Genomic DNA, 15,848 nt, shown 5'->3' on the forward strand with positions numbered 1-15,848 from the left:
ATTCACAAAGGTTAGTCTGAGAGATAGAGGAATGTGTTTTAGTGAAGAAATGCACAGAGACAGGAGTAATTAATTATAGATGTGGAAATGTGGTCTCAGGGAATGCTGTTTCTGTAACTAGAGGCATGGCAAGGGAGAGATGATGGGAATGGAGATGGTCGAAGTGGAAGTTGGGGGAGGGACCCTCCTCCTATACCATCCACAACTTCAATTTACATTACATGACAGGAGAATGGAGGTTAATTAAACATGACAATGGTAGGGCGTTTATTGTTAACCCTTCATGGTGGTTGACTGACTCCTAACTCAAAGGCCAAAGAATGCATAAAAAAATATGTTTTAGTCTACACCAAAGTGTAAATTCCCATAAATTGATCTCATGAAGGGGGTTATGAATAAATATATGCGTAAAATGGCCCCTATTGTTGTGTGTGGTTCAAATTTGGATTAGAAGGATACAAAATAAAAGCCATATCCCTGTTTAAGACCAAAAATAAAGAGAATAATTTTAAAGGAAACAGCGGGGGTTTATAGCAACTAAATTGCATCTAAAACTCTACAAAATTTTGTGTTGCCAGAGGCGTGCCCACTTTTCAATGTGCATTTATTTCTAACCTTCATATTGACGCTAATTGGACTCGACACTAATGATGCCAAAAAAGCAAAGTCAAGCGGTGCTATGTTTTCTAGCTGCCTCTTTATAATTTTGGACACTGCTGACTTCGGTTACCATGGAACTCCTCTCGCTGGCTTGGAGAGAACACTTTAAGTTGGTTTTCAACTCTGGTCATATTTGGTCCATATGCTGTACCAATTGCTTACAAATAGTTTTAATAGAATAAGAAAATAATTTACCCATATTTACACTTCAGCAGTGCCCAGTAATGCAAATTAGAGTTAGAAGTGATGTCCTACATCTAATAAGTTATTATAACGAAATTCCCTTTGTGCCCTTTGTGTTTTTCTCCACCTTTTCTCATACCCTAAATAGATGACAACAACAGAAATGTAGTCTACATTGCTGGGTACCATATTCTTCCTGTGAATATGGGCCTTGCTTTGCTCACGTTGTGTCCTGCTGATCGTAATACAGGATTATATTAGGTAATGTACATCTGTGCCGGACTCGTAGCCTCGGGAGACAATGTGTAAACGCTCCCCATCTCCCCGCTGACCGCAGTCCTGACTGATTGCTGATGACTTTTTCAGGGCACAGACATGTTAAGTTGTTTATTTATTCAAAAAATCCCAAATGCAGATAGCTCTCATGACTATATTTATCCTCCCCTCTCCGATTGTGTGTCGGCATATCTGTCTTGCATTCCATGTCTGTCTCTTGAGCAGTGATGATATGTTGTGGTCATCAGCAAAGTCTGTGGTATAAGAACAGGGCAGCTGTTTTTTTTTGTTTGTTTATGCATGCGTGTGTGTGTGTGCGCGCGCGCGCGTGTGCGTGTGTGTGTGTGTGTGTGTGTGTGTGTGTGTGTGTGTGTGTGTGTGTGTGTGTTATGTATGCGTCAGTGTGGGTTTTATGCATGTGACAGATATGGGACATCCTTGACTGCCGTTGAGAAAGTGACACACCCCTACAGGCTATTGTGTTCAAAAAGAATCTTCAGCAAACTCCAAAACACAATTTAGCAGACCACTGTCATGAGAAATCACTTAGCTGTTGTTTTGCATTTTGGACACTGGATCACTGACTGTATAAAGCTTTAATATGGTTTTATGATTAGTTTAGCGTCACAATACCTGACATTAGACAAAATAAATGTATTCATATAAATATATACAAAAGAATACCACCTGATTGCTGTTTAAACCTGCTATGTGGCGAGCTTTGTCCACATTCAGCACATAAATTCTTCATTGCATCTGTGATTCCCGAGATGGAAATACGGCCATCTGTTACACACAACAACTCGCAAGGTGTTAGTGTCTTCATCTTTCCTCATATGCAATTCTGTTTCTTTTTGCCTCTGCAGTGTTGCCCTACAGTACTACACCACAACAGTTTTCTTTTGGGTGGGGTTTTATATTCCCCTGCTGGAACACCAGCCTGCTTGCACACACACAAACACATACACAAACATGCACAAGCAAACAAGCAGATAAAAGTAAACAAAATGCTGCATGAGTTAATTGGGTTGTAAGTTTGTCACCCAGCATCATCTGTCACACCTTGTTTATTTACCAGATTGTATTATGATTTGAAAGTTTAACAATTAATGCTCAGAACTGACTCAGTTAGTGCTAAATGAATAGATCAAAAATTATTAGAAAATGCAACTCCTTAATTACATCTCACTATCTCTTGTTTCTTTCACAAATGCATGAACATTCATGGATACTGAAATTACTAATTTGGTATTTTGGTTACACTACAATTAACATTATTGTCGTGACACATTTACATTTTATAGGTGAAATTGACTGTATAGGTCTTCTGGGCCAAATTGTATTGACTTTTCATTATACAGTTTACCTTTCAATATCAATACATTGACGCAATACCAATGAATTAATGGCCTTCCTGTGAGGCTGTCATGTACATTATACACCACACAACAAATTGTAGGATTAAATTATAGTAGGGATAGTAAGAAACCTGGTTGTTGTTAAACTTCACCTGTCGGTGAACTCCAAACGGTCACACTTGAGCTGCTTGCTGGTTTAAAATAAATCAGTTAACTGAATTATTTTAAACCAGCAAGCAGGTTGTAGACTCCAAACCTTAAGGTTTGGAGTCTACAACCTGTAAAGCTGCACTAAGGCACAGTGATGCTTTGAGCCAGATGCTAACACATTTTAGTTTAGCAATTTAACATGCTAACATGTGCTAAATGGCAGAAAACACAGACTGCAGTTGAGGATGATGGAATTGTAGTTTTTGGTAATAAACCAAAGAATTGGACAAATTAAAATTGCCCAGATGACGGCGTTAAAGGAAAAACATTTTGGATCACCAAAGATTATTACAATTCATCCTGAGGAGGATGTGAATGTGTGTACCAAATGTGATAACAATAACCCATCCATCCAGTAGTTGTCGAGACATGTCACCAAAAACAGACAACAACGCAAAAATCAACCTAGAGGAAAAGTCAGGGGATCACCAAAGTCAGTAGGATTCCCACTCCAGGGGGAATAGTTGAACAGTTGTAGAGTCTGTCTGGACTAAAGAGGTGGACTGACCGACCGACAGGCTAACATTCACACCCCGAGAGCTATGCCACTAGCTTGACTCAAAACAAATATACTGTGGGTGACAGTGATGGAGGGAGAGGTAGAGGTCATGACCGTCAATGTCTGAACCGGATTTCAGACATTGAAATCTGAGCCAAAGTGGTGGAACCACAGGCCAACATTGTCATCCCTCAGCCCTGGCAAAAAACAAGCCAAACATAACAAAGCACTGTTTCTAACTTTTCCTGTATGGCTGTGTGATGTCATAACACTCAGCAACTCTGACTCGCATCCTTGAAAAGAGACACTGCAGTGAATGTGTGCAAGTTTAATGGATACACAAGGCTTAAGTGTACCAGACAATATAATAAATGCGTTGTCTGATAAATGTACTGCAATGTTTCCACGCCCTGTGTAGGAATAAACAGGCTGCTCTAGATCCATGTATTTGTTACCAAATGGAGTTGATATTTTACATTTGAATGGCGTGGGGAGCTTTTGCTCTGATCAACATTAATCAAGATCTCAAGTGGGATCTTCATGGATCTGATGGTGAAAATGATGCAATGAAAATCTGTTACAGAGTGCTAGCTGAAGAGGGTCTCAAGAAATCAGGATGCTAAGATGAAATATCTAAGCATTTATGACAACCACACAACCCCCCCCTTTTCTTATTAATCATATAATGAGTCCCTGTATTGTTATTTGTATTCAGATACTTCCACCTTGTCACATTATTTTACTGCCCATTGTGCCATGAAATGAAGCCCATTTACAAATCACTCTCCTTCTGATTTGATAAATGAATCTGGTGAATGAGTGAGCCCGCTGAATGGCTTGTTTGAATAATTGAGCAGTACTCAATCAGACAACATCAGGCAGTGGTGGCGTCCCCGCCATCTGAAATAATTACCACCCGACGACAGACTACACATGGGTGCTGCCTCCACAGGGACTCCACATTTGAGACCAGTAGATTAGAACAACCCCCACCCACCGCACATCTCACATGCCTTGACGAACACCAGAAACCTGCAGAGGCCTCTCAGTGAGAACAGGGAAGGAAAGGGGACACCCACAGCAGTGTTCAGGGTGTGGGATGGCTGCCACTTGCAGTGGGGTAACGCTTACTGTCAGGATTGAATAAATCACAGCAACAGAACCGACAGTATTTATGTATTCGGACAAAGACCCCACACCCCCACCCTTTCAAATTCATTGTAGCTATTACCAAGAGATTGTATGTAATTAGTTAGTCACTTCCAATTTATTTAGACATGATTTATTATGTACACCATCAATCATAAAATAAATGAAAACCCTATTTTAGTAATCTTGAGGTGAAATTGGAAATATCCCTGAAATCGAAACAATAAGTAAAACGTACCGGATAAATTAAGAATTTGGGGATTTTTAAATGAGATACAATTGAAATGACTGACACCTTAAACGCCAGTACCTCCTCAGATAACATACTAGTATTTGTCTCTTTTGTTAGCATAGTGTTTTTAGATATGTCACACTTACTGTACATACACTCTATTGTTCATTTAAACTATCTGCACAATTTAATATGACAGAGAATGTGCATTCTCTGCCTTACTTTTGTATAATTGGGTTTTCACTTGTCTTGAATAATCCAATTTTTCCCTCTGTGCGTCTGGGTTCCACAGTCTCTTGAGACAAGCTTTGCTACAGAAACAGCTTTAATGTGACAACACAGGAACAGGAAGGTAGTTGTGTGACTGGATGAATGTTTTCTGCATGGAGTGGGTCACTAACCGTATCGTGCATATGTCTGTGCCAAGGTAGTGTCTGCAACTGAGCCTCATTTACTCCCGCACAGAATGGATGTGATTGACAGCTGGGCCGAAGGGCCTTTGGCTCCTTCCTGATTTTCTTTTCCACTAGAGGTGTCCTCTGGGACTTGGAATCCATGCTACAGTGTATCAGCAGAACAGCTTATGGCTGTAATGAGGATGAAAAGCAAACTGAACAGCAAGCCAGTGTTTCTGTTCTGTGCTGAGTTATACAAACTATCATTTTGTTTTAGTCATGCACCATGTTTTTATTATTTACATTAGGCATTTTTGGGAAAAACAGTCGAAACACTGGCTTGTACTACCATTTTAATAGTTGGTGTCCATAAATGAGATCATCAAAACTGTAAAATTGCCTAAATATTAATTGTTATCCAGCAAGTGTGAATTAACATTAGGTTCACTTTTTTTATTAGTCCCTCCTTATATCTAAAATCCAAAATGACACTTATTCACAAGATTTTCTTTGACACAAAATCTTTTTATTCTTTACAACCACGTTCTTTTATTGTTCACAGTGTATTTTAACTGTTGTCACACGAGGCACTTTTTTATTCAACATCGGCCAACAGTAAGGCTTTTCACAAAAACAACATGTCATAAGGTATTAATGCAAAGCGGCAACTCATTGCAGGATCCAAATCGCAATCTCTATTTTTAAACCTAATTCCAGTGATGGCTTACAGTACACTCATTCCTGTAGCTACTTAAAGCAGAAGCTTTTGAATTGATATTTGGGATAACAGTTGTGACAGAATTAGGGAATATTGAAGCTGTAACCTTTTAACTTAGCAGCAGATAGCTCATAGCTCTATTCAAAATGCATAAGTGTGGCATTGCTTGACAATTGTTGATGTTCTCGCTCCTTTGAACACTCAAACTCAAGTACAAACATCCCTGCCATTGATAAAATGAAACAGTTGTCCAAAAGTGGAACAATGCAGAAAAAGTGCTCATAAATGGAATTCTAATGAGCTAAAGGTGCGTACCTTCAAGATATTAAAAAAAGCTATTTTGGCATATTTCACCAACTGTATTTAAAGTAGCTGTCATGAATTCAGGCTTTTTTTAGTATTATAGAATTGCTGCCCCTCTTCTAGCTACAATATTGATTCCTCTACAGAAAAGTATGGTGGACTTTGAGTATATTTTTTCAAAAGAAACAGTAATAGTTGCTGCTGTTAGTGAGATATTCTGAAACTATTTAGCCCTGGACCTAAATGAGACCTTCAATTGCTTCAGTCAATATCCCTGGTCACTGGTGCTTCCAATTTGTACATGAGGTGGTACAGCCTCTTCTCAAATAACCAAGGTCTGATCCTTTGTCTGCTACAATTACAGATCCATCTCCAAAGTGCTGTTTTCATCAAAGGTATCAGAAAAAAAAATGTCCCAGATAAACTGATATATTTTATAAGTCAAAATAATAACTTTGAAAATTGGATCTTTTAGAGCACAAAGTGCAGCCATTGATACTTAGAATGTATTGATTATTTGATTGCATTCATAATATTATGTTGAAAAATTCTCTGAGGCTATTCCAGGTTCCCAGAGGATTGATGTTAATTATTTTGACCCTCTGACTTTCCTTCTTGTACAATCATCAGGCCACTAGTTATATAATGTACTACTGATACTGTACTCGTACACAAGAAACTACTTTAACTTTAATGGACTGAACTCATTTACGCTCCCCAGAGGATCAACCTGTTTCATTATGGACCCCATAAAGTTTCCTTTTAGCACAAGCTTCAGGTCACATTATCTCCTGCCTGCCTTCCGCAACGTGTCCATTGCTGTCACCACGTGTGGGTTTACAAAAAACAACAACAATGAGCACTTGTGATTAATTGTGTTTTATGAACAGTATCAGTTATTCTATCCAACACCTTCCCCACGTGGGATGTAAGGAGATTTGTGTTAGTAAGCCGCTATAGGGCTGTAGAAATTCAGTGTTGACTTATAGACCTCCCTTTTTGGGTTACTTCTAAAGTCTTACTTTCCTTTAATGTGCCTTGCTCTTCTGCTAGATGTCTTTCCCATATTGTTCTGTTAATCCTACCTGGCTTTACACACTATTACATTAGCAACTGAGATCAAAGAAGAGCCTGTGCTTATATCCTCAGGGGGGAGAGCTGTATTATTAAATACAGAAATTGCTGAGGGTCCTGTGAGGCAGTCTACTCGATTGAATTATCTTTTGACTCTCACATTAGAAAAAAGGTGGTAGAGGTCGAGAAGCGCAAGACAGCTCAGTCTTAGAGCGACTTTCTGATTCACATAATAGAATCTGAATAAACTTTAAACTAATAAACTGTATGAGCCATTGTTAGAGTTGGAGTAACCACTCCTGCTCCCTCTTGTCCCGTAGTGTTACGGGACGACTTCAGGCAGAACCCGCAGGATGTGGTGGTGGCGGTCGGGGAGACTGCGAGTCTCGAGTGTCAGTCTCCACGTGGGCATCCTGAACCCACCACCTTCTGGAGGAAAGATAAAGCTCGCCTTGACCTCAAAGATGACAGGATCACGGTGGGTAACTCATCAGGGAACAGCTTTTACGAGACCCTTATACTCTGACTCACATTCTCAATGATTCACCTGTTCAGATTTACGTGGAGCTGTTACCATGGAAAGCACTTATCATTGAACTGGTTCATTGTAATTACATGCCTTTTTTTTCGTCAGGTTCGTGGAGGAAAGCTAACCATCTCAAATACCAAGAAGAGTGATGTGGGGATATATGTGTGTGTGGCGGCCAACATGGTCGGGGAGAGAGAGAGCGAAAAAGCTCAGCTCTCAGTGTTTGGTAAGAAGTCTCATATACATTCTTTGCCTGGCTCAAAAAGCAATAATGCATGACTTTTTTTCTCAAAGGTATTTACTGAACACCAGCATGTGCAGTATTTACCACTCTATCACAAGTATATTTAGCATCCATGTTATGTGTACTGCCCACATCCAGAAAGACCAGTGTTTGTGCAACGGCCTGTGAACCAGGTGGTCCTAGTTGACGAGACTGTAGAGTTCAGGTGTCAGGTTCATGGCGACCCGCCTCCTACACTGCGCTGGAAAAAGGAGGACGTGGACATTCCCCGCGGCAGGTGAGGGATTCGTGCGAATGTGTGTTGCGCATATGTCTGTGGGTGCATGCATGTTCGTGTGTATATTCATGAAATAATAGTCATAATAGATAACCGTGAAGCACAGCTAATGAGTCCCACTTGAGGAAAAAAAAAAAAGATTCAACATATTACACATGGAAGACTTTCATCAGTGTGGCAAAAATCATTTATTAGACTCAGAGAATGTCATTATTTGCTGTTTGAACTACTAGATGAAAGCATACGCATTGGTTGCTTTTGACTAATTCTCACTTTCAAGTACCCCTGCACTTGTGTGTGGGCATAAGACAAAAAAAAACATGCAGAGATTGACACAAGATCATATGTATAATAGTAAACAATCCAATACAGTAGCCCAACACGAAATAGTACCTCTGTGAAGTCTGTAATGGTCAGTCAGTCAGAAAGGTGTTGATTCATTTCTGTGGTAATTTCTTTGGTAGTCTGTGATGCCGTTGTAATGGATTGCATCATTTTCAAAGGTGTTCCTGTGGTTTGCTTCACCCTTGTGTACCCACATCATAAGCACATATTAATTGCCCTGCAATCCCATTAGAGCACTTATTTTTTAAGTCATTATCAGCCTGTCATGTGGGTTTTAATAGTTACTGCTCAGCGCTTTATACTTTTAATTACATTATGTCTCATTATGCAATCTGGCCATCCATCAAAACCTTTTAATTCCTTTGACTGAGTAAAAGTTTAAGACCCTTTTTCTTTCCTTTTGATAATATAAAACGATTAGCATGACATTCAAAACATGCTGGCATTATTTAAGGCTGCAAAATGGGATGACAAAATGAGATTCAGCTGGACTTTAAATGTTTTTACAACCAAATTGACTTGAGCAATGCATCCAATTTATGTAACAAATAACAAAGCAAACTGTAACAAACACTTAAATTGAATCATAAAACACAGACAAGTGGCTATTCCCTGGGCAATTTCAGACACATCAACAGAAATCATAAAAACAAATGAATGTCATTCACTTGGTAGCTTTTGTAAACTGTTTATTCTGTAACGTTTACAATAACCTGGGTAAACCTGCATAAACCTTGTCTAATTATAAGAAACCTGATTAACATGCATTCATAATTTCATATTAAATCAGACTAAGTACAATAATTGGTACTATACATTTGCAGTACATTCATATGTAATCTGTTTGGCTGGTTTATACATTAGCTGTTCTCTTCCCCCTTGCTTTTGATTGATGGAAAATGTCTCAACTAAAACTAATTTTGTATATATAATTAACTATTTAATAAAGTAATATTAACTAATATGTTATTGAATCACTACTATAATTGCTATCAAGCATCAATTAAATCAAATACAAGTAAACAGATACAACTTGAGTAAACATGGAACCTGTAATGCTTAACCTAGTGAGTCAACTTTGTTAAATTGATGATTTAACAACATTTTAAAGGACTACTAAAAAAAAGGTCACCCCCTTATAAAAAGAGAAACATTTACTTGTGCAACAAGTTTAACTATCACTTGTTACAAGCCATTACTGCTGTATGAAAACAGTATCTGGTGTGTCAGAATATCTTGTGAGGTTGAACATCTGCCTGTCTCTCTGTCTGGCAGTCTGTCTGCCCACCTGTGTTGTGCCCTCTACCTCAGCACCCCTTGACTTTAGAAACATGTCCTCCTTTCAGACCTGCCTCGCCTCACTTCCCCCTTTCCACTGCTTTCATTCTTTTTTCGTAAACCCGTCAGCCTCCTGGGAAGGCTGTATCTGGGTCAGAGATGTGCTGTGAATGGAGTCCTCAGCAGACTCTGGACAGACCCCACAACCTCCATCGATATTCTGCCCCACACCCTTTAGAACATCTATTTCAAATGTGACTTTTTCTCACCCCTTGTGCCATTTCTCTGCCTGACTTGTCTCCCATCTCGGAATCAGTATGGCTGGCTAGACAATTTCACAGGATCTCTAACGCCAAAAGGCCCCCCAGAGAGGGAGAGCCAAACTCCTTGCTCTTCTACTCTCTCCGTTTGTAGCCCCTCTGAGGTGCTTATCTAAACTCTGGTAGCTGAGATGTTTCTCCCACACTAACTGCACTACTGCTGCCTTGCAGTATGCTGCACTGGTGGATGCACACTGATCCATGGAACACATCTATGAATTAGTCATTTCTTGCTGCTCGGCTCATTCATCAAATTCAGTTTGTCAGACTGGGCCACTCCCTTACTCCCAGACTGTTTGTCTATCTCTCCTTCTGTCTCTGTCTCCCTCTCGCTTTTGCTTGCTCTCTCCCACACAGATGCACTCACACACACACACACACACACACACACACACGCATACACACATAGTATAGCATACTGCACAGCCCACACCGCAGTGGGTGGCTCGTCTTTATAAATATTGAAATAGTGGAACAGTCAGGGTTCCAGCTGAAAGCACCTTTCATTTTGCCATGCCTTCATCTCAGCATAATTGCTCCCCTTTTTACTGCTTCTGTGGCAGAGTGTGTGCAGCAGGGAGTCTTTAATTGTCTTACAAAGTCTGTCTTTATTCTATCAAAAATGACACAACCTAAATAAAAGCTTCCATCTAAAACATCACACAAGTTTACCCAACCTTGATTCCATTTTAGTGTTTGTTGATTGTGTTTATTTTATTTATATGAATATTTTGATATGCATAGTTGCCATTGATATTCCTGTTTTATGAAATTGACCTGTGGTCCCTTCACTTGACTTGATGTGACCGTCTCCAGGTATGAGATCAGATATGAAAAAGAGGACTTCCTTCTGAGGATAAAGAAAGCATCAGTCAGTGATCAGGGAACCTTCACCTGTATCGCAGAGAACCGTGTGGGTAAACTGGAGGCCTCTGCCTACCTGACTATCAGAGGTGGGTAACTGCTTGTGGACTCACTTGAAGCAAAGCTCATAACCCATCCCTGATATTTTTTTGTGTCTCCCAAAGCAGGCCACAGGACAATCAGTCCTTTATTGCCCACTTTACGAGTGTTATTGCCCCCCTGCTGAAAGGCTGGGCCTGGCCTCAGCTTTTCTTTCATATAGCAGGGCTGATGTAGTTGATTGTTCCAGATCTCCAGCCAGGCTCCAGATATGAACAATCTAACCAGCTTTAAGTGAACTGTTATGACTTCTCCTGGGGGGTTCATTCTCCATCCAGCCCACTCACTCCATACTTACATCATATCAGTGTGGGGAAGCTATTTTATAGTAAAGGTTGAAATTGCAACAATTAAAAATAATATATTTTACTTGGCAAATAAGGCCCCCTCTGCTTTCTGCTCTTTACATTGGCACTATAAGATCCTGAAAACATTGTTGATACAATTAAAGATAGAGGATAGACAGATAGAAGTAACACTTCGCTTGGAACCAACCCATAACATACTGGTATCACGTGGTATCATGTACTTCATACATCATAATACACACTGTACATTACAGATCTCATAACATTAACTTTTCATTCCTTCTTTATTACTTTATACTTTTTATATTGGATTATTGTTGTTGTTCTTATAACTCAGACATGGCTTGGTGTATATGTCCCGACCCAATGTTAAGATGTTGGAAACAACACAGACCACTAATACAAAAACTGAACTAAAGCAGTAAATAGTAGTCTGAATATTTTCAGAAAGACAACAAGAAAGAAGACATTTTTAATGATAATTAATCAATCGTTAATTGAATGTTTCACCTTAGGTGGTCATGTGCATATATTTGCACTCATTGTTTGGGATATGTTTTGAATTCTTTTTACTAATTAAAGTTAATATTGGGCTGATGGCGCAACAAAAGTAATACATGATAGTCAGCCAGATGGCAATGATTTTAATTTGATACAAATTGTATTTTGCTATTCAGTCACTTAAATTGAATCTGTTCCAAACCGGTCCTTGTCAAAGGTCTCTTTCACATACACGAGACACTTGATATACAAAAAGATCTGTTAACTGTGTGAATGTGCTCTTCAGGTGACATGGGTTGCAGAAAAAATGTTCAGCCCGTGTTTTTTTTGGCAACGGTTACCCTCCTCTCTATTATTGCCAAGGTGCCATTTCCTTGAAACCCATACCATCACCTGCTTTTGGTGACTGAGCTCCACCCTCCTCCTCACCCAAACTTCATGGATGGATACGAAGGTTACGATATTGTAACCCTAGTTCTATAAGCACAAGTGAAGCCCTCTACTGGTCTCTATGGGTAATACAGTCCTCTAATCACAAGCATGTATTCACCCACTGGAAATTTGCATAAGCCGAACAGGCCAATCAAGATGTGCCCTCTCAAATACGTACTGATGCGGTTCTTGAAGCGTTGATTCCATCCATGGAGATGAGCTGTCAGTGGGCAAATTGCCATTCGCTGAACGGATAAAGGATGGCAGACAGACAGGTGTGTGTGCTGCCTTTTGTACTGTCTGGTCAGTGTGTGTTCAGGTAGGCACGTCCAGATCGGTAGGCTATGCTTCTACACATTTTCAGTGGCCAAATGCATGCTCGTGATTGGAGGGAGAGTATTACCCATAGAATTCAGTAGAGGGTGGAGTCTGTGTAAGTTAGAACCAAACTCCATCTCATTCATTTCTGATTTTCATTCTTTTTTTTTCTGTCTCTCTGTTCTACTCCTCTGCTTTCCTTCTCTCTGTGTTGTGTGTTAATCTCACTCACACCATTGTTGTGTCACCAGCTCGCCCTGTTGGTAAGTAAGAGCTGAACCCATTATGCATGCGTTGCTCTTCTTCGTTGTTTCTGTTTTTGATCACACACGTATGCATGGATTGATGTAGCATTCCACAAACATTCATCAAACTAATATTAGACATGCATATCCACATTGTTACTATCAACCCTTGACTGTTCCGGGCAGTTTGGGCTTACCACCTCACTTTTTCAGGGGGTCCTGATACAGTACGATTCATATGCCCTAATTCAAAAACTTGAATTGAAAAGGATGTTTTGGGACCCTGCTAATTAGTTGATATCATTCATTTGGATGTTCTGGCAGCTGGATGAATGACTTGTATGATTGGCATAGTCAAGAAATAGTTCTTAAAGAAATAACAAAGACCTACTGCATGAACCTTTTGGATTCTAGCTGGACCTTCGGTCCAAGCATTTTCCTTTAAAACTAGTCCTTCTATCATACGCACTTTGAAAGTCTTTGCACATTTGTTGCTATTGTGTTATGGTTTATTTTACCTTTAACCTCAGAGGCGCCCCAGTTTGTGGTGCGACCCCGTGACCAGATTGTGGCACAAGGACGAACAGCTACCTTTCCTTGTGAGACCAGAGGCAAACCTCAGCCCACTGTCTTCTGGCAGCGAGAGGGTAGCCAGGTAAGGGTACTGATTTTGACAAAATGTTTTTTTTTTATGTGTGCATGATGGGAAATTAATGATATATTTTATAGACCCACCTTACAATACAGAGTTAGATTAAAACAATTATAAATTATGTAGCAGCATCCAGAGTTAAGTATCTAAAATGTAAGGGTCTAACTAAAAGGATCAAACCAGGTGACAGCACACCGTAGTTCTGTTCCATAAACAGATAACAAAGTGGTCATTTATCACCAATCTACCCAAGTCCAACTGGTCAATTCACTTAGCAAGAAACAATGTCATGTGCAGCATTAGAGTCATTAGACATAATGAAAGCAGGCTAATGTCCTTTCCTGCCCATCAGCTTGTCTGCCCGGGGTGCAGAAACAGACAAAGCTGATGCCTCAATTTTATGACCATGTCTGCAGGTTATTACAGCAGGATTATCACTCTCAGGGGTAAACTGCCATTCAGACCTAGTAGGAAAGAGACATTGACCCACTTTTCTAACTGAATTGTACATAACTGTTGGAATATGTAAGCAAACTGAAGACATGTCTTGATACAGCAGTGTTTGCTTTGAAGTCAGTTGTGTTGACCAAATATGGTATTTTTTTAACCTGGGCCCTATTTTCCCCTCTTTATCCATCTAAGTGACTAGTGGTGATCACACTTTTTGAAATTTGTCCAGTATTGAGTGAGAGCGCTGCAGCCGGAAACCACTAAATAGATTGTAATGTAATTGCTTGGGGAAAATTCTCACCGTCAATTTACATTCACTGAAAGTGCTTGTATTTTCTAGTGACAGGCTCAGATTGTGTGTCTGAAGACACTATGGAAATGTCCATACAAAGAAGTAAACATCTTTTTATTTCCCTTGATCAAGTTTCTCTTTCCCCATTGGAAAAATGTTAAGACAACCAACTCTTAATTTGGGAAAGTTAAGTCACTATTAGTGACAGGAAGATCCACATAGGCATCATCTGAATGCATATACAATGAAAATATGTATATGTGCCATTTCAAAATTGACCCTTAGAAAGATATGATTTAAACTACTCAAGAGTAAGTAAGCAATTGTAGTTCTTGAGTTTTACCAGGAGAGCTACTGATAATGTGAAGTATATTTGCAATAATAGTCCTAATAATCTATTTAAAGCAGTATAATTTGGTGTGGCAAGCAATATCTACTTCATGAGCAAGTTATTACTGAATTTTTACAGAATATATTTTACCTTCACATGAATAGTATGTTTGTCATTAAGAAAGAACAGAAAGAAAAGTGGGATTTCTTTTTTACCTTTGGTCTACCAAGAAAGTATGTCATCCCGTTTTACACTGCTTCCCTCTTTCACTCCCTGTAGGATCTTCTGTTCCCCAACCAACCAAAACAAGGAGATAGCCGTGTTTCTGTGTCAGTGAATGGAGAGTTGACCATTACCTCTGTGCAACGCTCTGATGCAGGGTATTATATCTGCCAGGCCCTCACTGTAGCAGGCAGCATCCTGGCCAAGGCCCAGCTTGAGGTAGCAGACGGTAAGGCTGGACACACACATAGTAACTATGAGAGATACTTTTATTTTGTATCTGATATAACAGCACCAACATGCACTAATAGCAATTATTTACGCCCTGTTATGTTAATTGCTTTATGTATCAGAGAAGCACATGCATGGTATTGTGAATGCAAAACACTATTGCATGACTGCAATGCTCAATATAATGGTAATTTCACCAGAATGGAGCATTACTTTTCCCTATGTGGTATAATCTGGAGGGATTAGTGACAGAAACACCACTGCTTTATACCCTTTTACAGTTTGTAAACAATGATGACGTACTTAAGTGTTCACATGCTGTTTGGCAATGGAAGTACAGCGGAGTGCTTGTCAAGCTATGCAAGGGCATTAATCACCAAAGATCGCAAATGCAACCTAAACAAGTTGACTCTCCAGATCCGTGTACGAGAAGTGAGTGGATCCAATACATAAACCAGTAGGCCAATATTAAGTGGCCAGATAAATACATGTATTTGGTGGAGAAACCTAGCCACAGCTGTTGAAAACATGACCAGAACTTGTAGGTGTCCTCGTAAAAGCCTCAATCAATTAAAGATACATAACACAACATAAGTCAACAGTTAACGCATCTCTTGTTAAACTGACATACCTGTCGTAATCCTGACTGAATTCTGTAAAACTTGAGTCCGCTGTTAGAATATCGATTCTGACAACTGAACATGCAACAACGCCATTTTGATGCTGTTGACAGAAAAATTCAAGGTTCAAAGCTTGCTAACTTGTCTGGATGGCTGGGGAAAAAAATACTACTTCCATTGCCAACATATACGTGCATATTTTTGATGACATTGTCTATTTAAGAGTCAATAAT

At 39.6% G+C, this 15,848-nt stretch overlaps 1 protein-coding gene across 4 annotated transcripts in view; it reads left to right on the top strand.

The window, feature by feature from the left end:
• The window catches only part of robo2 (roundabout, axon guidance receptor, homolog 2 (Drosophila)), a 77,741-nt gene that overhangs the window by 34,897 nt on the left and 26,996 nt on the right, over window positions 1-15,848 (top strand). For all 4 annotated transcript variants that reach the window (XM_068716404.1, XM_068716405.1, XM_068716406.1 and 1 more), the window contains exons 3-8: window positions 7,378-7,535; window positions 7,692-7,812; window positions 7,969-8,107; window positions 10,867-11,003; window positions 13,348-13,472; window positions 14,822-14,993. In XM_068716404.1, coding sequence (XP_068572505.1) covers window positions 7,378-7,535; window positions 7,692-7,812; window positions 7,969-8,107; window positions 10,867-11,003; window positions 13,348-13,472; window positions 14,822-14,993 — 852 coding nt within the window. The remainder of the gene's footprint in view (window positions 1-7,377; window positions 7,536-7,691; window positions 7,813-7,968; window positions 8,108-10,866; window positions 11,004-13,347; window positions 13,473-14,821; window positions 14,994-15,848) is intronic.

Source organism: Cebidichthys violaceus, unplaced genomic scaffold, assembly GCF_023349555.1.
Source record: "Cebidichthys violaceus isolate CVI_PGR_0920_01 unplaced genomic scaffold, fCebVio1.0.p SCAF_20, whole genome shotgun sequence".
Taxonomy (NCBI): Eukaryota; Metazoa; Chordata; class Actinopteri; order Perciformes; family Stichaeidae; genus Cebidichthys; species Cebidichthys violaceus.